General features: G+C 38.8%; 2 protein-coding genes across 6 annotated transcripts; one reads left to right on the forward strand and one right to left on the reverse strand.

Annotated features, from left to right (window-relative positions):
- The first annotated feature begins 373 nt into the window (after positions 1 to 373).
- On the forward strand, positions 374 to 15,581 carry tmprss4a (transmembrane serine protease 4a). Of its 5 annotated transcripts, none has more exons than XM_040008918.1 (13): positions 374 to 466; positions 10,706 to 10,760; positions 11,059 to 11,199; positions 11,308 to 11,460; positions 11,544 to 11,670; positions 11,781 to 11,900; positions 12,486 to 12,529; positions 12,796 to 12,958; positions 13,092 to 13,258; positions 13,475 to 13,570; positions 13,683 to 13,825; positions 13,935 to 14,087; positions 14,230 to 15,581. In XM_040008918.1, the coding sequence occupies exons 3-13, from the start codon at positions 11,088 to 11,090 to the stop codon at positions 14,239 to 14,241; spliced, it is 1,290 nt and encodes a 429-aa protein (XP_039864852.1). In that variant the 5' UTR covers positions 374 to 466; positions 10,706 to 10,760; positions 11,059 to 11,087; the 3' UTR covers positions 14,242 to 15,581. The 5 variants fall into 5 exon arrangements, with proteins under 5 accessions (XP_039864852.1, XP_039864849.1, XP_039864850.1 ...); XM_040008915.1 differs by lacking the exon at positions 374 to 466 and adding an exon at positions 2,738 to 3,130; XM_040008916.1 differs by lacking the exon at positions 374 to 466 and adding an exon at positions 10,238 to 10,590.
- On the reverse strand, positions 14,990 to 26,981 carry mre11a (MRE11 homolog A, double strand break repair nuclease). Its single transcript, XM_040008913.1, has 19 exons — positions 26,855 to 26,981; positions 26,333 to 26,396; positions 26,109 to 26,241; positions 25,853 to 26,013; positions 24,643 to 24,730; positions 24,031 to 24,172; positions 23,798 to 23,912; positions 22,308 to 22,493; positions 21,964 to 22,216; positions 21,760 to 21,886; positions 21,538 to 21,638; positions 21,277 to 21,447; positions 21,137 to 21,196; positions 20,896 to 21,067; positions 19,629 to 19,715; positions 19,432 to 19,493; positions 19,267 to 19,328; positions 19,075 to 19,171; positions 14,990 to 17,201 (listed from the first exon to the last, which is right to left on the reverse strand). Exons 2-19 carry the CDS (start codon positions 26,350 to 26,352, stop codon positions 17,169 to 17,171), a joined length of 2,070 nt encoding a protein of 689 aa, XP_039864847.1. The 5' UTR covers positions 26,353 to 26,396; positions 26,855 to 26,981; the 3' UTR covers positions 14,990 to 17,168.
- Between the last annotated feature and the right edge of the window lie 37 nt (positions 26,982 to 27,018).

Here is a 27,018-nt window from a genome sequence, read left to right on the forward strand (position 1 = left end):
GATTTATCTGTTTGTGTCTTTTCAGTAAATTTTCTCTTGAGCTAAAACAAATTTCAGTCTTATTTAATGATCCTATTTTTACAAAAGGATTGATTTGAGATGAAAGTGGAGAGACCCGGGAACTTGAAATGTGAGATTGTTAATCATTAACGGTTTATTTTTTTGAGTCTCGCAGGTTTCTTGAGGCCGTATCAAGTTTCACAAAATACACACCTGTGTGGACAAAGGAGGGCTTGCGCTAACTGGTGGGGAGGTAGTAGTGAAATAGCTTTGATGGTACATTGACCAGGCATGTGAGGGCGAGAGAGAGTGAGAGACGGAGAGAGAGAGGGAACATTCAAGTAAGCGGTCTACAGAGTGGAAGTTTGCATACCAGGTGTCACTTCCAACCAGGCTGCTCCCTGTTCTATAGATGCTTTACTGAGAACTTCACTGAGAAAGACTGACAGCGACAACCATTTCTCAAGTAAGGAAAAGCAATATATGTTTATCTGTGTTAAGGTAATAAATTCTCTCTTTTTTTCTTTTTTTACAACTTTGCAATCGTGATGGCATCTAGGTCATGTCTACGTCATTATACGTGTTTTATTGTATTCATCCAGAAAAGGGAGAACTGAGGAAAGAACAGCATCCTGTATGAGTTACAGATATGGGGACCTTCACCAGCTCAGAGAAAACTTTCATAATTCTGTTTCCAAGTTTCGACTTTACTAAACTCTGATAAGAGCATGCCTGATAAAGATGTCTTAGCTTTAAAGGGGATTCCCAGATTTTAAATTTCTGTAGTCCCACACATTTTAAAGTTCTTCATATGAACAATCTTTCACTGAAATTTCACTGACGTCATTGAAAAGAAACGGAAAGCTGTGCGGAATTAACGTGTATGCGTTGCGTCCATTCGTGATGGGCTAAAGTTGGACATAGTCAAATACAACATCATCAGCTGTTTTAACAGGAGATTTTTGGAGTTGTTTCTGCAAGCATATTTTTATTTAAATTTGTGCAAATTTGGCATTGTAATACTCGACGTCATTAATATGTTTTTAAACGACCTAATATGTGAAACAAAATCACTCTGCTTAAATTCTTCGGAGGTTTGCACAGAATTCAAATGTGCTGCTAAAATAATTGTTGCTCAACAATGCTTTCGTAGAATAAGCGATACAAACGCTTGAAAATAGGAAGTTCTCTTATTTGGTTCATGTTCATCATCATTACTTTTGAGTCTCAGCAGAAACACACATGTATTTAAGTTAATATGTAACTTATTACCAAGATGTTCATGCCATCCTTGAGCTTTGCACACAACTAGATTTAAAAGAAAGCAGAAGATACAAACAACAGGTGGCTTCCACAAAGAAGTTAATTAATTTTATCTGCATTAGACTGGATGTCACGTCACAGAACTGATAGGATCATCAAACAAAAACAAAAGAAGAAGCAGTCTTTTAATGGAATCAAACAAGAGCGTACAGTAGCTTTATTAGATCCCTGGCTTTCTCTCGTCTTCTCTTTTATTGTGTGTGCAAACATTTTGTCAGCTATTGTTTAATCATGTCAGACTGTTGGAGAGGATAAATATTGCGACTGCAGCATTCACGCAACTTACATTGTTTGCCTGTGAGAAATGTAATATAGCAAAGGGGATATAAATGATGCCTGATTTTCTTTACAAACTGTGGTAAAAAAAAAAAAAAAAAAAGTGGCAGTGTGTAATGCTGCTTGATGACAATTTTCCACAGGCTTCAATGGGTAAACTCACAAAAAGAATTCATGCATGTAATTCAGGGTGGAGGCTCTAAATGTCTTATTAATTCTACCCCAGCCTGAATTCCAACAAAGTAACAGCAGTTATTGGCTGAAAGAGACCTAAGCAAAAATGATTTGCTTCAAACTGATTCACTCCGGCAAGTCTACCTGTATACTGTAGCAGCACACCTGAAGTACTATCAGTCCCTCTATTTTCTTATATAGTGTATCCTGTGAGACAACTGATGATACCATATGAGAGTCCAAGTGATGAAGGGTTGTTTCTTTTAGTAGACCTGGTCAAACAGCACAGTCAGCTCCTGTTTATTTACAATGGTTCTTTCTCTTCAGATGACCTTATCAGTCTTCTCTCTCGCACACTCCCAATGAAGCTTTTTTTCTTGCTCTGCCGTCTATGCTCAGTGTCCCATGACATTCACAGTGGCTTCATTTTTAGAAACTCTGACTTAGTGACCAGGTCGGTCACTGAATGCACCTTTAAAAGATAATTTAGCTCTTCAGAATATTAAGAAGAGATATTCTGCGGCATGGCTGAAACAGATGGGGATGTTGGACCTTTAGTCACAATCTCAACAGTCACTACAACTGTGGTGTGCTTGTACATATAGTATTACAGTAATCTAAGTAATCAAAGTAATCATTAAACTGTCAAAAAAAACAGATTGGAGACACACCTAAACCTCCGAGCGTACGCCGCGCCACTGGAAAATTCAAGTTTTACTCGTTTGTGTGTTACGTTTGTGTTTTTGCATCCATTTGTATACATGGAGATGGTTTGCCACATGAATGTGTGTTTGCGTAAAATTTGAAAGCCAAAGAATGACTGAAAGGGGGGGTAAAGAACATGACAGGAGAAAAATACAAAGAGAGCATGCTTTGTGTCGCAGAGGCTAAAGAAGTTTAGATATGGAGGACGGTGTGGGAGGAGGGACAGAAATGAAAAAAGCGCACAGGTAGAGAGAGAGACAGAAAGCAAGGGAAAGAGGAGGGTTAAAGTGTCAGGTTACCTGGACTTTAGTTTTGTTTTGTCAGTGGGAATCGATCGTTTAAAAGAAGCTCTCCGTGTTGATTTGAAAGGCTACGTATTATCAAGCTTCATTGCGGCCTTGGGGTTTTGAAGAGGGGCATCTGATTAAGTTACAGTAATACAGAAAGAAAACAGGAAGGAAGAAGGAAGACAGTGCGAGACTCAACTGAGCCAGGTTTTGTAGCATGACGGTAAGAGGAAGGGGACAAAGATAGCCAAGGGACAGCAAAATTTCTGAGGAATCCCACCTCCTGAAAGGGAGGGCAGTGTTTACTCTGTACTCTGTGACAAGCTACATCAAGCCTTACCAAAAGAGACACCTTCACCATGTGGGTAAGTGCAACTGGAAGTACAATCAACATTATTTACATCGTGTAGGTATATAGTCAATGGCTTGCCTTTAAGAAGTGATTTGAATAATGACCTCTGGATATTACGTGGTAATAAACTTGATATTTAACGTAATATAAAGACACTGGATAGACCTTTTGCATTGATATTATTTACAACAGCAGCTATGTTGAAATGATAGCTCATACAAAACCAGAACAGATGTTGTGTAGTGACATATTTTTGAGGACCTTATCAACGGTCTGTGACAAGTAGCAGTAACACGCAGGAACATTTCACATTCATAATTTTGCCAATAGAATTTTTGATATTTGAATGTAGAGCACGGCCGTATGAAGAATACAATACTTTTCATAATAACACAGCACGGAAAAGACAGCCACTAATGTTGGACCCACAAAACTGAGTAACACTTAACGCAAACATGGGTATCCAAGAGGTGTGTACGTTTACTCATTTCAGGGTTCATAAAGAATAATTCCAGTCAAGTCTTTTTTTATAGAGAGAGAGATCTAGGTATTTGTTATCTTAAAATTAGTAGCTTCACACTCATCCCAAGCAACAAGCGATGCTCCACAATGGCTCTACAGGAAAGATCAACATGCATTGGCTATTGCATAGAAAACTACATATTATATCAGCCTTATTAACATCAATAAACAATTAATGGTCTTATGTTAAAAAGGAAAAATGACAAAGTATCACACACGTTCCCAGAGGATGACTCTTGTGTGTGTGTATGACTGTTACTACAACAAAGCAGTAAAGGAAACATACTTGAGCTTACCGTATCAACGGCTTTTTTCTGTTAAACTTGACCCAATTATACTTTTTCCCTTCAAGGCTTTTTGGCCGCAGTCCACTGTATGAATCAGCTAGGCTTATTAAAACTGGAAGCTTACTGTAGGTGGCAATACAGAAGGAATCTCACCTTATTGCGATCGCAAGTTATACCCTTAGAAGGAGTATCCTTAACTCCAAATACAAAGCTGTTGGTTTTTGTTCTGGGGTTTTTTGTTTGTTTGTTTTAAATTCATGTATAAAGGACATTTATATTTACATACAGTATTTTGGTTAACAGCCAAATAAAACCAAGGACTTCTATTCATATCAAGTCATTGTTATCAATGACTTGATATAGGCTGTCATTGATAGAGCCTTGGTTTTATAGGCTGTCATGTTTTTTCACCACTGGCCTTTTGACGAGCAAATATTACTAACAGTGTTTTTGATCCAGTGCAGCACTTCCAGTGTTTTTCATAAACAGGTTAGTTGTTGCTCTGAATAACACATGACTAACTAGTACTACCAGGCTGTTTTGAAATACTGCCCTGACTCATAAAATCGTTTATATTTGTCTTGGTACCAATGACAACATCTAAGTTTCCAAGTACACTGTCGTCATATCTCATGGCATGACAATGCATTTTTACAGGAAGGGCCACTCAAGGCAAATTTCTTTAGCCGGCTTCTTGGTTTCCCATGTTGTATGGCCTGCCCACTGTTTTGTTTATCCTGCTTTTATTACTTCCCGAAATAACTGTAATTTATACCACAAGACGATAACCTACTTTCTCCTACTGTACCTACCTATTTCCCCCCATAAACATTTCCTCCAGTTGGTTTCAGGAATGGGTGTGTCTGGTTCTTTTGTGACTATGTATTGACTAACAGTGGTTAAAAATAAAATAGTTAATTAAAATGGTGAATGTTTTATTTTAAATGAATAAGCCAGCCAGATGAAACATGGTGAAACACAGTGTTTAAATCTCAGAATCACCTTATATTGCTTTTTTTGTTTCTTTATTTTTTAAGTATATGGATGTAGACTAACTACAGCTTAACAGCATATTTACTGTAGGAGTGTAAAATTCTCATGTTATTTGCAAAGTGCCACTGGATACTGGATTTCTATGTAAAGTGAAATCTGAGAATTCTGAAAAGTCAGTAAATGAAACAAAGAGGAAGGTGTCACATTCTTTTATACACTGTATTCAACTCTTGTACTTTAAGATGAAAGCTGAATGCTGAACATGAGCACATGAGCAAAACCAGCACAGAGCTACTGAGCTACTGTTCAGAAAAAAAAGAAAGAAAGAAAAACCTGCCCAACAGCATTCTTCGCCCCTCTCTCTCCGCAACTTGTATATTTTCACTGACAGACAGTGGCAGTTATGGGATCTGTTTTCAAAATTTGCCTTCATACTTCTCTGTAGCTCTACCAAATTAAGTGACACTAGTGACACATAAATGTGCAAATAGAAGGGTGGATTACCTGATACTTCTGCATCAAAAATAAGCAGTAGTGAAAATGAAAGAAAATAACTCTTCCCAGTTTTAATCTTTGTCTTTTGTTTTTTGTTTTGGTTCTGGAAAGTCCTCACTGGTTAGTGACCTGCATGTTGTGTTTTTGTACCAGCCGATCTGAAGCATACGTGCTACGCTAAATGTATTTGTAATCTAGCGGTTGAAGAGCTTTGAGGACAAGACAAAGGTAGAACAGCAGGCTGATGAAAAGTGTTCTTCGAGCTACCCCTCTGTAACAAAATATACCGTATACTAAAATCTTCTAATAGGCCAGTCAGCAGCCACATTGATGTGACACTTGATCTACAGTATAATGCTATAGGTGAAACCACATGACTAGCATAATGTGTGCCAAATGTTGGAAATGCAGTGAGACTAATAGTCATAATTGAGCATAGTACAACACAGATAACCTTTGTTTGTGAAAGGCATAAAAGTGGTTGAGATTCAAAATGTTGACATGTGTTGTTGAGATGCTGGGGATAAGCAAGTAAAGGTTTGCATTTTTCGAGGGGGAACAACATTACAGTAGCATTTTAGGAAGTTTAAGAGGGAAGTTGAAAATGTAGTTATTATTTCACACAGCACAGTACAGAAAGAGATTTCACCAGTTTTGTTCAGTAAAATGTTTATTTAATTCCTATTAAAGACTATAGAATTTTACATTCATATTAAGAACACAACTTGCAATTTTAATTGCAAAGGTGACTGGACTTGAGGAACAGTAATGGCAGTCAAGCATGACAATTACTCTAACAGATACTCCGAGCTGAAGCCATGGGAATTTTTCTGTGTTGTACACTTTCACCACGGTATTTTGCTCGCTGCTGTGTGAAATTTATGAACGCTCTACATGCTTGACTGAGCAGTTTACACCAGTATGACAGAAACACCATACTTTTTAAATAGATTTTTTCCCAGTCCCTTTATTGCACAAGAAATAAAGAAGCTAACAAGTTTATCAAGTGTTTTTTGAACCTAAACAAAGCTAAGATATTTTACCAGTATATACAGTGGTGTGAAAAAGTGTTTGCCCCCTTCTAGGTTAAATTTTGTTTTTTGCACTCTTTTTTTTTTTTGCATATTTGTCGCATTTATATGTTTCATATCATCAAACAACTTTAAAGATTAGACAAAGGAAACCTGACTAAATACAAAATTTATGTTTTAAATGATGATGTCTTTGATTAAGGGAGAGATGTTATCAAAACCTACCTGGTCCTGTGTGAAAAAAGTAATTTTCTCTCTTCTTAAATGATGAATTAACTACATTTCATGGAAATCTGAGTTCAGTTCCAATAAGCACACCAAAGCCTGATTACTGGCAGACCTGTTGAATCAAGAACTTGCTTAAAAAGAACCTTTCCAACAAAGTAAAGCAGGCTATCATGCCACAATCTAAGTTACTGTCATCTACAGTATCAGCCTGGAAAGGATTATAAAGCCATTTCTAAGGCTTTGGGACTCCAGTGAATAATAATAATGGATTGGATTTACATAGCGCTTTTCATGGCACCCAAAGCGCTTTACAATGTCACTATTCATTCACTCTCACACTGGTGGAGGCAAGCTACAGTTGTAGCCACAGTTGCCCTGAGGCAGACTGACAGAAGCGAGCTGCCATATCGCGCCATCGGCCCCTCTGGCCAACACCAGTAGGCAGTAGGGTAAAGTGTCTTGCCCAAGGACACAACGACCAGGACAGAGATCCTGGGGATCGAACCGCCGACTTTCCGGTTACAGATGCGCTTCCCAACCCCCTGAGCCACAGTCACTGTGAACCACAGTGTGAGCCATTACACACAAACTGAGAAAACTTGGAACAGTAGCGAATCTTCTCAGTAGTGAACGGCCGACCAAAAATGCAAAAAAAGCATATATGACTCATCCAGGAGGTCACAAAAGACCACCAGTACAACTTTAAGAACCACAGGAACATAAATGTTTCTGGTCTATCAAGACATGGAGGAGAATGTGCAGCCATTTGTTTATGTTGAACCCAAGTGTGCTCTGCAGCAGGACAATGATCCAAAACACACCAGCAAGTACACCTCTGAATGGTTTAATAAAAACAACATGAAGACTTTGGAGTGGCCTAGTCCCGCTGTGGTATGACCTTAAAAAGGTGGTTCATGCTCAAAAACTCTCCAATGTGGCTGAATTATAACAATTCTACAAAGATGAGAGGGCCCAAATTCCTACACATCTCTGTAAAACACTCATTGCCTGCTATCATAAATGCTTGATTGCAGTTTTTTTCTGCTAAGGGTGGCCCGACCAGTTCTGAGGTTTAAGTCCAGTCATCTTTTTACACAGGACCATGAAGGTAATTTTTTCCCCCTAAGTAATAAACACTTTCATTTAGAAACTGCATTTTGCGTTTACTTGTGTTATTTTTGCCTAATATTTAAATTTGTTTGATGATCTGAAACATTTAAGTTTCAAAAACAGGAACTCAGGAAGAGACAAACACCCCTGTTACTCTCAGATTATGAACTATAGCCCTGATAAAACCCGTAAATGCCAAACAACATATCACAGTTCTCCTCTTTTTCTTCTTTTTTGACTGTTCATATACCTCCATCTCATCCTGATGCAATCCTCCTCCTCTGCAATGTTGGCAAATCATTCTTCACTACTGTAATCCACTGTGATATTCATTTTCCTCTTGTTGATTTAATAGTTAGTAAATTATTACTTGAATCTGAAATCTGTAGGTCCTGATTCTTCAAATAATTTGTTACCTGAGTTTCTTCACAGATTAGTTGTTCTTGTTGTTTTCTAAAAGTAGCTTGTCTTGTCAACAACAGCTAATGAGGGCCAGTGAGGCAGGAAAGGGACTGGTTAGATGTAATGAATATGCACATAATAGCTTAATGGTATGAATGTGAGAGACACCTCAGAGCTGAAGAAATGACTGAGTGAATGAGAGAATAAAATAAGCTACTCTGACTTATAATTGAACAAGAGACACGCATCTTGGTAGTGACTGACTTTCTGGTGTAGTACAGGCAACGAATGAGTGAAAGAAGAAAAATGTGTATATTAACTCGCCTGCAAGTTGAGTAATAGCTTTGGAGCATCTGTTTTTAACCACAAAGCTCTGTAAAACTCTTCAAGCTCAGCACCAAATACCTTTTTAATGTCTTTTTAATGTGAATGTAACCATTCGCTGGCTAAACCCCAAATCTCTCCCATGACACATTTGATAATTAGCACATGTAGCACTCACTCTACCTTTTGGAGGTACACTGATTGTCAGTGTTGCCTGATTGTTTGCTGTTTGTATGATGTAAAATCAGAAGCCAACTTCTAACTACCCCATAGAGCTCATTTGGAACCAGCCTCATTAGTTATCATTACTGACCATCAGAATCAGCTTGATATAGCAAATATGTGTACATATACAAGAAATTGATCTCTGGTTATTTCTTTGCTCTCCGTGTACACAACAGACAATACTGACAACATGGCATCAACATGACATAGACAACACATAACAACATATTTATGGTGCAATGGTGCAGAGTGGATAAGGAATGGATAACCGGTTACTATATATACAGTAACTATGCCAATAATATTACCAAAAGTCATCTTTGAACAACTGTTATGTATGAGCTAAAGTAACATCTTGCTATGCCGCGGCTAATGTAAGCTAGCCAGCCACTTTGTGTGTTGTTAAGCAAAAAGGTAAGCAGGAAAAAAGGATTATTCAAACAACTTATGTCAGAGTCAAAGACCATCTGCTCCTATTACCCCTTTGGTGTTACCGATCTCCACTAAAGAGACCAAAGTAAAATGAGCTTACTGAAAAAATATTCATGTTTCTAACTGCAGTCTGTGTAAGGTAAACATTTTTAAAAAGACACTGCAGGGCTTTTTTCAAGCACAATTCAACCTTATGAAAAATCACAAAATCAAGGTGTCATCAGTCATCAGTAAGTGTACTGATTTGAAATCATGGATCTGCTGCTGTCTTAAGTCTTCTGTAGTTAGGTCATTTAGACACATTTCCTAATCTGAAAGCCAAAGTATGAAAATGAAACAAAAAGAATATAGGCATTACTCGTGACTGAAATTTCGTGACTGAAATGGACTGTATGCACTTACACAAGCTGTTTGACTTGCATAATATGGGCCTTTAACCTGATACATTTTATGTGAAGGACACTCACCCTGATCTATCAGTTTATACTGTTTCCACAGTATCAGCTTCAGTTAAACAGAAATTTCACTGGGCCCAAATACAGCCTGTCACAATACTCCTCAGTACACAGGACACTTTGTACTGCTGGTGTATTTTGTGCTTGGGCAATTATTCCAAAAAGACACAGTTTTAATGTGAACAACACATTCTCTGCCATGTTTCCATAACTTGTCTTTTTCTGTGATCCTCCACTAGACAGATTGTATTTTATGCACTGATCTACAAATGCAGACCCATAAAAGACAGATCCACCGGTTTACTGTTAATACTTAGAGAATTGAAGAAATGGTAAAACCATGAGTATGCAGGGAGGAGATGTTGGTTACTGGCAGAAGGGCTAAGCGAGCTGAAATGGCAGCACTTGAAAAAGCTGTGAAAACAGGTGGGGCAGGCCTACTGTGGTTGGCTTAGTGAGGGCTGAAAGAGGAAATGGGTTAGAGGTTGATTGGCTTTAGCACTGTTGATTAATTGAAACATACTGACAACATGGCAGATCGTGCTGAATTACAGGAATGATGTTAATCAAAAAAAAAAAAAAAAACCCTAGCTAAAGCAACAAAAGGTAACCAAAGCTAATTAGTCCGGTGGCCTAATGACCACTGATACCATCATGTTAGTAGACTGAACAATATAACAGAGAGGAGATGAAGGCCCACCTTTTATTCACAGCTGTCTAGATGGGCAGATGAAGGGCAGGTGTGATCAGTCACAAGTAGACTAGGAAATTGGGTCTAGTGTTTCACACACAAACATCCCAACTCAGACGAAGACAAGACACAATGGAGAAGAGCAAGGCACTGTAGGAAACTTAAGTTTAAGAGAGCTATTTTTTACACATATTTAAACACTTATCTGGAACTAAACACAAAAAAGCTCTGCTGAAAGAGTTTGTGCAAGCTCAGCTACTTACACTGACATTTGCATGGTAAATAAAGCATGTCCATGCTCAGGGAGTTAAAGGAGGTATAACCTAGAGACACAGGCACCTGATGTGATTACACCCCAGTTTTCACCTTTGCTTTTGTCTCTTCTGTCCTCAGACAGCTGCTCAGCTCCCTGAGGAAACCTCAAGGCCATTAAATCCTACAAACCCAGGTAAGCTATAAGTTTGTGTTGGTTTGGGATCAATATATGTATTTTTGCTGCGCTGGAATAATGTTTTTATGCATAGTATGATAAATACTTGGAAACAGCCAGGCCAGGCAGTAATTAGAATTTGCATGTGCACACTTCTTTTTTTTTTTTTTTTTTTTTTCCATCTTGACAAATTTTCTACCCTTTTTGGTCTCTGTTCTGCGGTTTCTATTCTGCTATCGCAGTTTCCTGTTGATTGCGTCCTTACATTTCTTTTTAGATTCTGTTATCTCACTTCTAATTATTCTTCTTTCTGCAGTTCCTCGGCCAGGACGCCACAGAAGGCCCATGACGGCTCCAAACACCCCGAAAGAGAAGAGAGCGAAGATCAAGAAAGTGTTGATCACTACACTGACAGTTATGTTGATACTGGGCATACTGGCCATTGCAGCATACTTCAGTGAGTTACAATTCCTAAAAAATGTACTTCCTCAAAACACACTTTACACGCTGCAATATGTAAAACTGGCCACACCCTTGTGATCCTGTCCTTCTCTTTTCTTTTCAGTTAAAAACTTGATTGAAAGCAAATACTTTTTTTGCACACGGTCTGTGAAATTCATCCCGTTAGACAAAACCTGCGATGGGCACATTGACTGTGCAGGAGCAGAAGATGAAATTACCTGCATGACGACCTTTAAAGTAAACACTACATTTCCAGGTAGAGTGCACTCCCCACTCTTTCTTTGTCATCATAAATAAACGAAAAACTGAAAAATGCCTCCTCCTCATTCCTCTCTCCAGTGCGACTCCAGTCGAATGATCAGGTCTTGCAAGTTTACGGTCCAGACTCAGGTTGGCGGACTGTTTGTTCTGACGACTGGACCCAAGCGCACACACAGACGGCATGTACACAACTGGGATACACAATGTGAGTTTACAATCACAAGGTGTTGAAATTTGAGGAATACCTTGCAAATTTAACATCCCTGTTATGTGATCTGAAATCAAGCATAAAATCCCCCCCCCCTGCTTCCACAGGAAGCCTACTAGCAAAAACATCTTAGTAAGCTCCTTAACGTCACCGATGAAAACTGGACCATTTACAGCTGTCAGGCCAGGGACCTCAAACACACCTATACAACAAGCCACTGCTGACCGGTAAGGAAGATGTCATCATATGGAAGCCAAATCATGACTTCATATTTTGCCATTGCAACATAAACTACACAAAATAGAAATGCTAATAAGGGAACTTTCTGTGTGTCACTTTCTGCTAAATGTATTCTTACAAAGAAGCACCGGCTCCTTGCGAGTTGCTTCTGCATTTAGCTAAAAACAGGATGTCAATATACACTTTCCATGCTTGGTATCCCTGTTTGTTAGGAAACTGTTCACTTTTTCTCTCCTTTTCTTTTTTAGATTTCACTTTTTTTTTTTTTTTTTTTTTTTTTTTTCCCCTTTTCATATGCAACCCCTTCAAATGAGTCTTTAGTTTCTATTCCTGAAAGACAAAAAGTCCCACAGTTTTTGTTCCTTCTATCTTATCCTTTACGAAAGTGAACAAAACAAAGATTTTACTTTGTATAAAACCCCAGCAGAAATGCAAACGAAATTCTGCACGAGGGTGAAGACAAATTAGCAATTGGATGTGTGTTTTCTATATTTGACTAATTGTGAGGCTGTTTTGTGATCATATGAATAATGTCTGACATCTGACCAACTCCTCTTACATCTCTTCAACAGTAGTGTATGCCAGTCTGGATCTGTGGTATCTTTATCCTGTTCAGGTGAGTTTTATTTTTACAAAGGCAGCACCTGCCACTAATATTGTTTACAACACCTAACAAGGCAGAGTGAAGTTCTTGGCTTTGTAAGTGGAAGACTACTTGTTGTGTGGAGAGTTTCACACTAACAGGCCCATACATGTCTCCAGGACACAGCAGAACTATTTCCTAGCGACATATAACAAAGTAGCAAATAAACAGACATAATATAAAATGCAGTTTGAAATGAACCACGGGTCCTTGCAAATAACAATATTATATCTTATCAGACTGTGGAAATGTGGGTGCTGATGATCGCATCGTTGGGGGCACTGATACATCCATTGACCGCTGGCCATGGCAGGTCAGCCTGCAGCGGTCTGGCCAACATACATGTGGAGGCTCACTGGTGTCACCGCGCTGGGTAGTCACTGCTGCCCACTGCTTCACTGGGTCAGTATAGTTACCATACTATATCATTTCCACTAAATTTGCTTTGTCTTATTCATTAGCCTCATGATCCTGCTTCCTTCTTGCTCTCTCTCTCTCTCTCTCTTTTTTTTTTTATTTTTTTTTTTTTTTGCAGAAGTAATAAGGAGTTGAGGCAATGGGCAGTGGTGTCAGGCCAGACAAGCATAATCACACTGGGAGGCTCCTCTGTGGACAGAGTTATAGTGAATGCAGACTACAATGCAGAAACAAATGACTATGACATAGCACTGATGAGACTCACTAGGCCGATCACAGTGTCAGGTTAGTTTAAATTGTATTCAGTATGTTTGTATTCAGTAGGCTCAACCACCTCTCTGTTGCCCTCTAGTGGCTATGTGTCAAATATCAAGCTTCTCACTACGTAGTAACTTATATTCAGTCTGTGTAATTAGCTTATATCTTTATATGTATTTTCAAACTCTCAAAGTTACATAAAACAAATAAAAATTTCCACTTTATTAAATGTTTTTCCTCCAGATGTCAGAAGACCAGTTTGTCTGCCTCCTAAAGACTATAGCATTACAGCTGGAACCTACATGACTGTGACAGGGTGGGGATACCGACGGGAAAATGGTGAGAAATCCTACATGCAACCTATTCTTTATCACCTAATAATGCAAACAGAAAAAATACTTTTGCCTGTCTATGAGGTTGCAAACATTGTGTGCTTGTGTTCTGCCTTCAGGTGCAGTTGCTGACATACTGCAGGAGGCCAATATCCCTCTGATAGCTCAGTCAGTATGTTCCAGCCCCACAGTCTATGGTAGCATCATAACAAATAGGATGCTCTGTGCAGGCTTCCCAGAAGGGAAGGTTGATGCCTGCCAGGTAACAGGCCTCCAATTTATTTTCTAATTTACATTAGATTTTGTATTCTGGGTATTATAGTTATTTTTGGTGAACAAACTTCATTTTTAAAATGTATTTTAAATGTCAGGGGGACAGTGGAGGCCCTTTGGTGCATATCAGTGACTCCAGTTGGAATCTGGTAGGCGTAGTGAGCTGGGGTGTTGGCTGTGCCCGGAAGGGAAAGCCAGGTGTTTACACCAACGTGGAAGTGATGCTCAACTGGATCCAAACAGTCATTGAGGTACTGCATATGTTGAAACAAAGTCACATCACAACATGTTTGTCACTTCACTGGCTAAGAATTTGCCTCAAAAATATTAAAAACATAATATTGTAATTTAATATATACAATCCTCAAGATGATTTCTATTTCATCTCTACAGAAAAACCCATGATGTCATCCACTGTGATAAACAACCACCATGAGAATCCAGTGCGGTCTACCTCTGATAGACTGTGAAACTGTCAAACCTGGTTTTGTTTTGGTTTTTTGAGGGGTTTTTTCCATTTTGGTTGCCAAAAGGTGAGAGAAGGTTGCAGAGGGAGGAGAAGTTGAAGATCTCAACAGCAAAATGGAAACAGAAACACAGCCATATGCATAAACAAAGTGCGCGCGTGTGCACACGCACACACTTCATCAAACACACACGTCAGGTGCAGCTTGTGCCATTTCATATTCGTTATCTCAGGGTACAATTGTATTTATGCCTGTAGCTGTGTGAACTAGTATGTTTGGGATCTTTATAGCAGAGTGTCATACATGTTTTTTTTTGTTTTTAAAGCATTTTTGTGTTCGTATGTGTCTTTGTCACACCCAAGTAATTGACTTGTGTTGTTGTTTTGTTTTCCTTAGAGAAGAACCATCAAAGTTTATTTTATTTATATTGACACTAATTGCTGCAAATGCTTTTTTTTTTTTTTTTTTTTTTTTTAAAGTGTCTTTTATTTTTGGAGTTTGTCCTGCAAGCCTCAGATATAATGTACTTGATTACTGTGTGCCTTGACTTTTGGTTATGAATGTGTGGTTAGGGTTAATATGTCCAACTGCTACAGACAAAGGTAACATACCTTATTATCAGGTATCGGTAATATTTTAAAAGTGACAAAAGGTCTGAGTTTAATGCATTTATTGTGCTATTTTAGATGATGACTCTATTAAAGGGCAAAGGCCCTTTCTTTTTTTTTTTTTTTTTTTTTTGTAGGACTGCAGGTGTGATATTTCTGACCTCAACATGATTTAGCACTTTAAGTGGAACGTGAGAATTAAAGGACCTCACTTTATGCGCAGAGGATTTAAGTCACGAGTCTACACATAGATTTAATACAAATATTCATAGCTCACACTGCATGTTGGCTCCATCATGAGTAAGCAACTCATATTCTCACTATAGCCAGAATATTTCAACTAGTGTTCACCAAGTTATTTCCTTCACTGCAAGGGAATTTCTCCCAAAAAATACTGCAGAATTTGTTTTTGTCAAATTTATTGCAGTTGGTTAATTTTTGCACTCAACCAAAACTCATTCAAACAGGAAATCGACCTGAATTTGTTATAAAACTGTTTCTTTACCAAAAAAAAAAAGTACTTTATTATATCATATATTAAATAGAGTTGGACATGAGTATGAGTGCCATGGGGATTAATATTTGTGAATATTTTCCATTTTGTTGTTCTTGTTGTTGATGTTTAATATATGAGACGTTTGCAAAGACAATAAAAACAATGTTAACTTGGTAACTGGGACAATTGTTCTATTCTTAATTGCGTGTCGTTAAATGTTTGTGTCATCCCAGCCTCAAAGAAACACCCACAGACCTTAAATTAAAGTGACGAAGAAATATTTTTTTTATCATTATTTACATTATGAACAAAAGATGAAATATTAGATCAAACTTTTAATTCAAACTTTTTGCACAATCAGATGATAGCCCACCTTGCCAGGAGAAACAATCATTTGTTCAGCATGATTGAAGATTAAAGAAATACTGCCCCCTTATGGTCAACAAAGTACAGGGACTTTACTCCATTAACCCTTTAAACCCTAACCCATCTTTAAAGCAGGGGTGCGCAACTCCAGGCCTCAAGGGCCGGTGTCCTGCAGGTTTTAGATGTCAAACACCTGAATCAAGTGATTAGCTCATTAGCAGGCCTCTGGGGAACTTCAAAACATGTTGAGGAGGTAATTTAGCCATTTAAATCAGCTGTGTTGGATCAAGGACACATCTAAAACCTGCAGGGACACCGGCCCTTGTGGACTGCGATTGGGGACCCCTGGTTTAAAGGGTTAATACCTGACTTCTAAAATGGTGTTATTCAGAATTCGTAGAATATGGCTAGATTGTGTCAAGCTGATAGAAAGGCAACAGTAACTTATATAAACACTTGTTACAACCAAGAAATGCAGAAGAGCAACTCTAAATGCACAACATTCAAACCTTGAAGCAAATGAGCTACAGCTGCAGAAGAATCTAAGGAGGCAATGTCTCCTGCAGAATTTAGATGGTTGGGTCAGCCTTCCTGCCTTGTAGCAATGGTTCGAGCCGTTGCTGCTGGTGTAAAGGTGTCGAAAATGGTTTCTTGTTATACTTTATGATTACAGTACACCCATCTTCTGGTGGCTGTTTCCAACAAGGTAACACTCCATGCACCAAAGCTCAAACTGTTTCGTAAACATGAAAATGTGTTCATTGTACTCAAACGCCCTCCACAGTGACCAGATCTCAATACAATAGAACAACTCTGGGTTGGAATGGAATTAAGAGACTCGTCATGGATATCTAGCTGATAAATCTGCAGCAACTGTCTGATGCTATCATGTCAATATGGACCAAAGTCTCTGAGAAATGTTTCCAGTATCCTTTTTGAATCTATGTCACGAAGGAGTAAGGCAAAAGTGATTATCGACCTTGTACTAGTTAGGAGGACCTAATAAAGGGTCCACTAAGTGTATGTGTGACTTTGAGTTCTATTGCAAAAATAAAACACTTGATTACATATCAAAAGCAACATTTATTTTTCAAGAACTACAAAAGTACTACAAAAGCCAGAGATAAACCCCATTAGTGGTTACTGTTGATGTACAGATGCAGTCCACCACCAACTGACAGGCACAGTCTTACTGTGCAAACCCAGGACAAAACCTCCACCTTGCCCATATGTACCCTTCAATCTAACCTTTCACCAGAAAATAGACTGATATGAAAATGTTAACATTAAGAATGAGTGATGAGGAAATTGAATGTGTATGGACCTTGAAATCATTCAGAATAATACCGGAGCAGCTAACTTGCAACTTTGGAAAAAATTAAGATGGACTTATGGTTATCTTCTGGTCGGGGCTTTGAATGGATCATCCTGTATCAAAAAAAAGAGAGATGAAGAAAAAAGGATTAAGGCACGAGTCAGAGAAAACTAAAAGATGTAACAATGTTGGATAAATATTAGGGGTGCAACGATACACAAAATTCACGGTTCGGTTCGGTTCGATACTTTGGTGTCACGGTTCGATATTTTTTCGATACAAAAAAAATGTTCATGCCTTTTTAATTTGTCATTTATTAAAATTATAAATATATATTTTAACTCAAAAGTACAGTTTTTAAATTTAACCCTAACCCTTGTGCGTGTTTTTTTATTTTGACAGCGAATGCGCACCTGCGGACCACTTATGTGCAGCCCTGGTTATTTAGCTCGTCATATCGCAGCCACAGAAATTATTTTGTCCATGAAACCATAAAGCTGCACTTTCTTTTTGCCTTATAGTCTGATTTGTCATAACTTCTCCGTTTTGTGGTAAGCTTTTCTTTGGCTGTCACTTCTTCACCCTGACCTGTCCTATTTGGCTCAGCAGAACTAAAATATATATCGTGCTGCTTTTACACACACACTCACATAAGCTCAGCGATTCTCTGCGCGATCAACCTCTCACATGTTTAAGCTTGCTGCGGGAGATTTCACTTGTCATGTTTGCATAGTAAGCTAACGATTAATAAGACGATGTCAGAGGAATTGGTGCACAAATTATCATCACTCACAGATCAGTGCTGTCGCTCTCTATACACAGTTGGCACGATTGCAAAGTGAAAGCAAAAAAACAAGCGCAAATTCAAAAGCGATTTCAATATGTCACATATTGACAGTGGCTCACCGATGCCAATGACATAATTACCCAGCTACATTTCTGAAAGAATGCAAAAGCATTGACATATATTTTTCCTTCCTACAATAGCCCGACGGGCAGGGAAGAGATAGATTTTGGTAGCCCGACTGAAAAAATCGCTAGCCCCAGGACGTCGGGCTAGCGATATTGCAAGCCCTGTATCTGATTGAGGAATCACTCATCTTTGGAAATGAGAGTTTATTACAGAGAAATGTCTCTTTCCAAAATAAAAGCTATACTATCCGCTTCTTCTGGGTTATATTCTCAGCAGCATAAGGAGAATTATGTGCTAACAGCTGTCTAAATGACTCGGCTAAAGTTAGTAGCATGCTTGTTGTTTTTGTCTTTGCACTAGGATGATGTCGGAGTAAATGTGCAGTCATATTCGTTGTGTTCCCACTAGTGCTTTCAGGTTGATCTCGTTGAAATGACCTTAACGCCACAACACGGCAAATCTCCGTTAACGAGCTACCGCCGATCGCTCCGTGCATGGGGCTAGACGGCCAACACGTTAACGAGCTAACTGCGCTAACACACTAGTTCCCACCCATGTAATTGAGCACTGCGTGGCACATCCAACATACTGTTTTACTTTAGTCCATGACTCGCTTACCTTCAGGGTCATACGTCACATGAAAACCAAAATAATTCCAAACGCCAGATCTGAATGTTGCAAAGAGAGCTTAACTTCTGTCTTGCTAGCTTGCCCTGCGCTCTTCCTTCTGATGATGCTGTCTGTGTTGAGCGCTCAGTGGATCTGCACTCGACAGTGCAGCCTAGGCGGAGTAGTCGAACGCAGATTCACTGAGCGCTCAACACAGACAGCATCGTCAGAAGGAAAGTTGATAAAATAAATTACAAATGTTGTATTGTTCGATACATATGCGTACCGAACCGAAAGCACTGTATCGAACGGTTCAATATCGATACGAATATCGTTGCACCCCTAATAAATATATGTGTGATGTCATGAATTCAGATGCATTTTTATTGCACCTAAAATTATATGATTTAATGTTAATCCCACTTTACACGACACATCCTATACATGAATTTGCCTTGTTTTACCTCATCATCATCGCTGTCCTCAAATGCAATTCCTCTTGACTGGCTCTGGCTCTGAGAGCCGTATTTAGAGAAGGACGATGATGATGAGGACGACGGTCTGGTGTAGAAAAGAACAAAGATTTTAAGAAAAGCCATTGCTCTAAAATACAACACTATATAACACTTCTACAGTCTAGGTTTAAACAAACATACTTTGGAGGCGGCCGGGCAGCTTTTGTTACAGGTATATCTTCATCTGAGTCATCAATGATCACCTAAAGATGGATAAATATGAGATTAAATGTTAGTGGATGGTATGCTTCACTTAAAAATGGAGATTTGTGAGTTTATGAGTGTTATTGTTTATCATTAACTCACTTCATCTGTGTAAGATTTGGTGGCTCTAGTCCGAGAAGGCTTTTGAGAGGATGCCTGAAATGCTGAAGAGCGAGGGAGGAAACATACAGTGGACGTGGGACAGATTTCCGTGAATTTTCTGTGGTTCTTTTTGTGGATAGACAAGTGCAACATGTGTTTACAGACAGTCACACTAACAGAAGTTTACATTCCCCTACCCTGCAAAATGCTCCTGCTTTGGGATGTTGTTGAGGACTTCTGGGACCGACCCCGACCAGCTGGCTTTGGTTCAGAGGCAGTCGCACCTGAACAGCCCGAAAAATAATGGAACAAGTCATTGAAATCATGGATTGATATTATATACGTTGCTTTTTCTGTACTATCACATTAGCCTATAATGTCTATAATATTTATGCGAAATGTCATCCCATCATGACATCATGTTATCGTCAATGTTCATTTCAGAATTATACAAAAAACTCCTTTTTCATGCAACACAAAATGGGTTAACAATTTAAAGTTGTTCTGCAGCAATGGAAGTCAAAAGCTGGTGCTACAATTCCTACAGGTGTTTCAGATTTTCTAGATTACTTACAACCTCCTTTGTCTGTATAAAGCACTGTGGTACCATACCCTTGTGAGCATCAGTTGAACAGTACTGTATTGCAGAAACTAGTGTGTTGCTACACAAATGGTGAGAAAAAAGCAATTAACAATGGAAGAGAGACAGAGCATCATAACACTTAAAAATGTAGGTCCTTCCTACAAAGAAATTGCAAAGAAAGTCAAGGAGTCATTATAGTTTCTTTCACCATCAAAAGCTACTCAGAAATTGGGACAAACTCTGACAGGAAGAGCTCTGGCAGACCCAAAGCCACAACTGAATCAGAGGGCAAATTTCTGAGAGTTAACAGCTTGCGTGATAGGCGGCTCACAGGACAAAAGCTTCAAACACAGCTTAATAGTGGTTGTAGTAAACAAGTCTCAGAAGAGAAGACTTTAAGCTGCAGGTTTGACAGGACGAGTTGCAGCAAGAAAGCCACTGCTAAGATGTCAGAATAAGACAAAGAGGCTTGCCTGGGCTATGAAACACTGTCATTGGACTACTGAGGACTGGAAGAAGGTATTATGGACTAATGAATCAAAATGTGAAATCTTCGGTTCATCATGCAGGGTTTTTGAATGCCGTCAGTAGGTGAAAGGATGATTCCACAGTGTGTGGCATCAACATGAAAACATAAGTCCAAGCTATGCCAGAACTCCTCACGAAAAATGAACAAGATGGTAAGCTTGAAAACATGGAGTGGCCAACACAGCCTCCAGACTTAAACCCCATCGAGCTGGTTTGGGATGAACTGGACATAAGAGTGAAAGCAAGTCAACCTACAAGTGCCACACATTTATGGGAACTTGTACTTAGTCACTGCACTGTTGCATATCAAGATTTTTAAATACACCTTTACTGCTTCTCTTTATCGCCCTCACCTCTGCCCCTCCCTCGGCCACCACGGCCTCTGCTTCCTCGCCCTCTGCCTCGTGTAGGTGCAGCAACTGGAACCGAGCCTTCGTCAGAGTCCATATTAACATCTGAAACATCCAGATCTGCGAAGTCACCATCACCACGCTCCAACCGGTGAGCCTTGGCTCTGTTCATAGCCTGAGAAAGAAAGAGACAATTAACCAAACACAGAAATGAATTTCAGGCTTCAGTGAAGTCATTACTTACTTCTTGGATGTCTTTCTCCTCCTCAGCTGTGTTCTTTTTGGAATCTCTGAATAGCCGAACCTGAAAATATAAAAACATGAAAAATATATAATATGACCACAATAATTACTCCACTTCCACTACATGCCACGTTCTTTTACCTCTGCATCTATATCCTGTTCTGTGGTTACTCCTCTAGACTTAAGATGGAGCTGTGTCTTCTGCAACTGGTAAGTGATAAGCTCCTCGATGGCTTCCTTCTCATCTTTGTCAACAAACTCCTGAATGGCCTTACCCATGCCTTGTTCAGTCAGCAGGGACAGCTGTACCTTCTAGACATACAGAAAGAATACAAAGATCAAATGCCACATGAAAACAAGAGATTCCATACACTAAACATGCCGGTTTTAAGATGAGCACACCTGCTCTGCTGCCTCAAAGTACTGCTTGACAAGGTCCTCCACTCTCAACCCTTCGACAGCAGTAGGTTTGAACAGCTTCCCATAGTCAATACTGCTCTCATCTAAAAAGCAAAATGAATTAAATCAGAGGGCTGAATGGTCAGTTTACTCTCTGAAGCAGAGCTACATTATGGGATTTATTCAGTGCTGAGTTAATGGTGTAGAGATTCACAGCAGCCAAACCTTTGATTTCCTTCTGCTCACGGCGTCTGATAAAGTGAATTATGTCTTTCGGGTTGGCCACACGATCCACAAACTTCTGGCTGAACCGTGAGGTATTGAATGCCTCAAAACCGCCACTGTAGTCCACCTGCAAAGAGAATTTCATATTTAGATTTAAATTAAGCAGCAACATTAGGATGTATGCACACAGTGTATCCATCTTACTCTCAAGCGAATAAGAGGTTTCTCAGGTGTAAGCCGACATCCAAGTCTTTCCCTTTCTGCTTTGTCCAGCATCTCTGTGACCTTTGCAAAACAATAGTCCTCCACCTTCTTTGTTACATGAGGTGTATCTGGTGTAAAGCAGTCCTGATGATCAGCCAGCACCACATCCTCAATGAAGAACTGACGCACAGTCTTCAGGGGGATCTCTTGCAATTTCATTTTACGACCTTTCACCCTCAACAGACCAATTTTCCTAGATACGAATAAACAGACAAACAGTGTTTTGAGAACTGACATTAAAATACATTCAGAATGTGATTCATTTAATGTGTGTGCATTCATACTTCTTGGTGGCTTCTCCAGGAGAAAGGGATGTAGCTACAGAGCTTCCAGGCTGTGACACATAGAAGAGCTGCTGTTCATTTAGGGTGGGTTTAATCAAACACTCATGTTCATGACCCCACACCACCAGGTCAAGGAAATCATCCAGGAACTGCTCAGGAATGTAGTTTGTGGGACCATGTTTACTCCTTGACAAAATACAAACACAGAAAAAGTTGTTGGTATTTTTACATAATTAGGTGATCAAATAAAAAGATATTTATGAACAAGTTATACTAATACAAGATTTTTTTCATGTCACAACTTCCCTCTCATATACACTGTTAGGTTTAATGTATGTGTTGTAGGTTGCCATTTAAAAAGCTAGAATGCTTCTATTTGCTCTTTATGTAACCCGCGCATATGAGTACGTGCACGACCTCGATAAGGGGAACAAGCAGCCTTGAGAAGAACAGATTCTATTCAATGAGGGAAGCCACCTGGCTGGGACGAGATACCAACAACATCCTGGGAGAGCTGCACTCCCATCATATAACCACACATTGTATAACCATGCTTGCACAATTACACTTTGTAACCAGATATAGTAATTTCTCTTAGGTAATACAGCAACAAGCTTTATGAATATTTATGTGTGTAACCAATAAAAACAACCTGCAGGAGGAAAGCAAGTTGAAGTGGGTTGGAGACAACTGCTTCCCTCTTGCAAGTGAAAACTTGAGCTCTGTGTGACCTCGTTCCTGAGTGAGTTTCTGTTTATCCAGCAGTATCAGAGGTAAGACTCTGACATACACAACACCCTGTATTTTTACTGAGGAACACTTGGAGACAGACTTGTTTAGTAAATGAAATAAATGAATGCACCATTGTGTGTTTATTTAATTATTGAATTAATTAATTATATCACATATTAATAATTCATGATAAGACATCATTATTTAACTGTATGACTAGTTAACTAAGATAGGAAATAAATTCAACAAATTAATAAATAAATTCAAAAGAAAATAATTACTTAAATGTGTCATTAATTAGTTAAAAACATAAAAACATGTTTTACTATTTCACTATTTATATATTTTTATTTCATTGTTCCTGGATCATGAAGTCATTTAAACTATCACAACAACTCGTCAACAGACCCACACATCTGCTTGGTTACCCTGCACAGCAAATCAAGATGGCCCAATCCCAGATTATGGATTATGGATTGATGCAGTGTCAATGTCAATAGGTGGCTATGTGGATTTGGAGTATCCAGGTATCCCAGAATACATTTCAAATTAAATCGCCAGTAGCATTGTTTACTTAATTATGTACTTTGTAAATTATTTATTATGTATTTCAAAATGTAATTATTATATTAATGACCTGTTTAACTGATTACATGATGAAGTATTTATTTATGTATTTATTTACTACTGTTTGACACTTTCAGCACTCCATAGTTTGACACAGCTGCATCTCAAATGCTTTTAAATGATGTAGTTACCTGTTCTGATGGATGGTGAAGAGGTTAAACCAGCCATCTTGGTCTTCTTTCGGGCGAAGCATGGATACCTGTTTGTTGACAAACATCCTGTACAGGCGCTCATCTGGGATAGAACCTTGAGACATATTAATACAAAATTAAAATCAATCGTTGATTGATTGACAAATCTTAGTGAAACAACAAGATTATTTTAGGAATGGACACTACTGATCCATCTGGAAACATGAACCTACCAAGACCATATAAGGCAAGCTTGGTGATGCCTTTCTGTATTAAAATGGGACTGATTTCTATCTTCTCCACAGATTGGGAGTGGCCAAAATGATTGACAAGTCCGGAAGCACTCAGCAGATCCAATGCACACAAGCCTTCAGCCTTGGAGAAAACATACAGAAATCCACATACTTGAATATTAGTGCATGGGTGTCACAGTCAGGTGTATGAGAATGGAAAGAGAGGACCCAACTGCAGGACTCACAGATTTATTACACAAACAGGATGAACTGAACATGAAAGGTTGACCTTAACTACTGAACTAGACTGTAAACACACACGATGAGTTGACGACAACAAGACAAAGAACTGAGGGAAACTGAGGGCTTAAATACACTGGATAACGATGATGAGTGGAAACAGGTGAGAACACAGCTGAACTAAATCTGATTAATGACAAAGAGGAAGTAGAACTTAACAGAATGCACACAGACAGAAGACTAACAGGAAACACACACGTGAAAACAAACAATGACAAAAGGTCCAGAACTGAAAACACTGGGTCAAAGGAACCCTGACAATGGGTGTTGTATCTGAATTCATAACTTCCTTTGTCACCAAAAGCAACTCACTCCAGTCGGGTCATCATGGTTCCCATGAATGCTGAACACGGGAATAGAGATGTTCAGGTTTTCATCCTGATAATTAACCCAGGGGAACCTACAAGATATCAACACACACATAACATTTATACATAACAAATAAAACAGTGTGTTATAGAAGTTTAGCACATGTTGGGATTAAATAATTTGAAGTTCCTCAATAATGCTATGCTTTTTTATTAATAAGGGTTATAAAGTTATATAGTATAGTATTAAGTGGACACGGCCCTGAAAATAAAGGCATTAGACTACGTGTCTTTGGGGGGTTGAATGCTGCAGACTCACGCTTGCCTGGGAAAAGGTAGATAACAGGGGACCATCTTCTAGTGGAAAGTTACTGAGACACTGTTTTTTAGACTAGAATGAGAGAGCTTCTATAATAAAACTATTGGGGGCACCACCATTTTTGAGATCCGCGGCAACGTGTCATGCAGGACGCATCACCCTTCTAGAAGTCACTGTGTAAGTGTGAAATGGTCTACTGAGCAGTGTTTTGTCTTCCATCGGATGCCTATGAGGAATCAAAAGAACTCGGTGAAGTGTTGATATTTAACACAGACACGTGACCGTTTACCATGTGACACTAACTTGTTTTTTGGGCTTGTAATCCTGAAATACAGTTACAAACCTACTAAACATTCCTTAGATGAGTAAAAGAGTAAAGAAACCAGTATATATACTCTCTCAGAGAAAGTAACACACTTTCATAACAAGCTTCTTGCTGTGTAACCCTTGCATTCCCCCTGACTGCACACCACATGATTTAGATCATTATATTGTTTAAAACGAATTATATTGGACAAGATATGAAGGTGTATAAAAGTTTAAATAATTATCAGTATTATGTGTCAAGATGGGTAACAAACCCCAGTTACTGGCCTGGAATTGTAATCACTGGATCAAGTGGACCACAGTTATTGCTCAGGTATTTACCTGATTTTTATTGTATTTATTTTATAATGATACTGACACATCTCTGTACATTATCTCTTACATCGTCAATGAGTCAGCATAGCTCATTTCTCATTAATATCAGTGATAATTTGTATGTTAAGTGTATATGAGTGATTGGATGTGATCGCCACCATTTATCAGATCCAATATGGCGAACAGTTCTTAAGCGACCTGTACATGACATTACGTGCAAAACCTCTACAGGATGACACCAAGTGAAACTGACTGTGTTGTGTTGAAGTTGACTTTCTGGTCACTGAGGATTTCGAAGCGTACAGGCGAGTCTCCCATGCAGTATTTTCGCAGCATAGTGAGGCACTTGTGAAGGCACTGGCGTGAAGGTTTGTTGTCATGGAATAAATCGCCACCAAGGAGGATGAAATCTACCTGTTAGCAAAGAAACAAGCAAAAAGAAAAGAAATGGATACTTGAGACATGCGGAGGTAATGGTCCATTCAGGTCCACTTACAACAAGCATGCACCTCATTTTGCTTGGCACATTGCAGGATTTCATCTAGTGTGGTGTATGTGTCATTTCCACGAATGGCATCCTTCTCAAGGTAACCAAGGTGAATATCTGTAGCAATCAGGATCTTGAAAGTATCCTCATCATCTCTAGAAAATGGAAACATATGTGTACATATTACATGGATATAAACATTACATTCAAGAACACGTTCAAGAGGAAAGACTTAAAAGACCATACGAGGTATTCTCTGAAGACATGATGATGTGTTTACAGCTGGCAGGGGCTCAGCAATAAGGCTTTTCTGCAAAAAATACAAACAATAGAAACAATTCATATTTATTTTAAAAAATATCTTAAGGAAACTTACGATATTAAGAAACTTAAGAAAATGAATAACAAACAATAACAATAAAAATAAGTGGATATTTGTAAAAAGTTCAGAATCAAAAATAGCACTTTTTTTAAGAGTTCCTATGTCCCAAAAACATGCTAACGACACACTATGTATGATGAACCGCCGACCTAACTTATTATTATGTTAGTAAGACGGTAGCTACAGCTAAGAGTAACGCGTTATCGGAAAGACAGCAGGTTAGCTTTTGCCTGTGTTGGAAAGCGGTGGGTGAAATGTATTAATAGCATGACTACTACAAATCTATCATGTGTTCGTAAATTTGTTGAATGTAGCCTACAGTTAAGATGCCCATACGGCCTAGGTAACGACCCAGTTTGGAAAAATAACACGACCATCCCACTTACCTTCTCTAAAGTCTCTAAACTACCCAAGTTGCCATAAAATTCCCGGCAACTCTTGCAAACCCTTGCTCCACCCCTCAAGGGTGTCTGAGAGTTATTGTAGTTTCATTCCTAAACATCTCGATTCTTCAAAGCGGAATCTCCGCTGAGGAGAAACTACATTTCCG

Source organism: Simochromis diagramma, unplaced genomic scaffold (genome assembly GCF_900408965.1).
Source record: "Simochromis diagramma unplaced genomic scaffold, fSimDia1.1 OVJJ01000344.1, whole genome shotgun sequence".
Classification (NCBI taxonomy): domain Eukaryota; kingdom Metazoa; phylum Chordata; class Actinopteri; order Cichliformes; family Cichlidae; genus Simochromis; species Simochromis diagramma.

Coding starts and splice junctions, on each gene's coding strand:
- tmprss4a (XM_040008914.1), top strand. CDS start 10,602: ATGTCCATGCTCAGGGAGTTAAAGGAG. Junction 13,259..13,474: donor TAGGCCGATCACAGTGTCAG/GTTAGTTTAAAT, acceptor TTTTTCCTCCAG/ATGTCAGAAGACCAGTTTGT. Junction 13,571..13,682: donor GGGATACCGACGGGAAAATG/GTGAGAAATCCT, acceptor TTCTGCCTTCAG/GTGCAGTTGCTGACATACTG.
- mre11a (XM_040008913.1), bottom strand. CDS start 26,352: ATGTCTTCAGAGAATACCTC. Junction 24,731..25,852: donor GTCAACTTCAACACAACACA/GTCAGTTTCACT, acceptor GATATCTTGTAG/GTTCCCCTGGGTTAATTATC. Junction 23,913..24,030: donor GCTTGCCTTATATGGTCTTG/GTAGGTTCATGT, acceptor ATATGTCTCAAG/GTTCTATCCCAGATGAGCGC.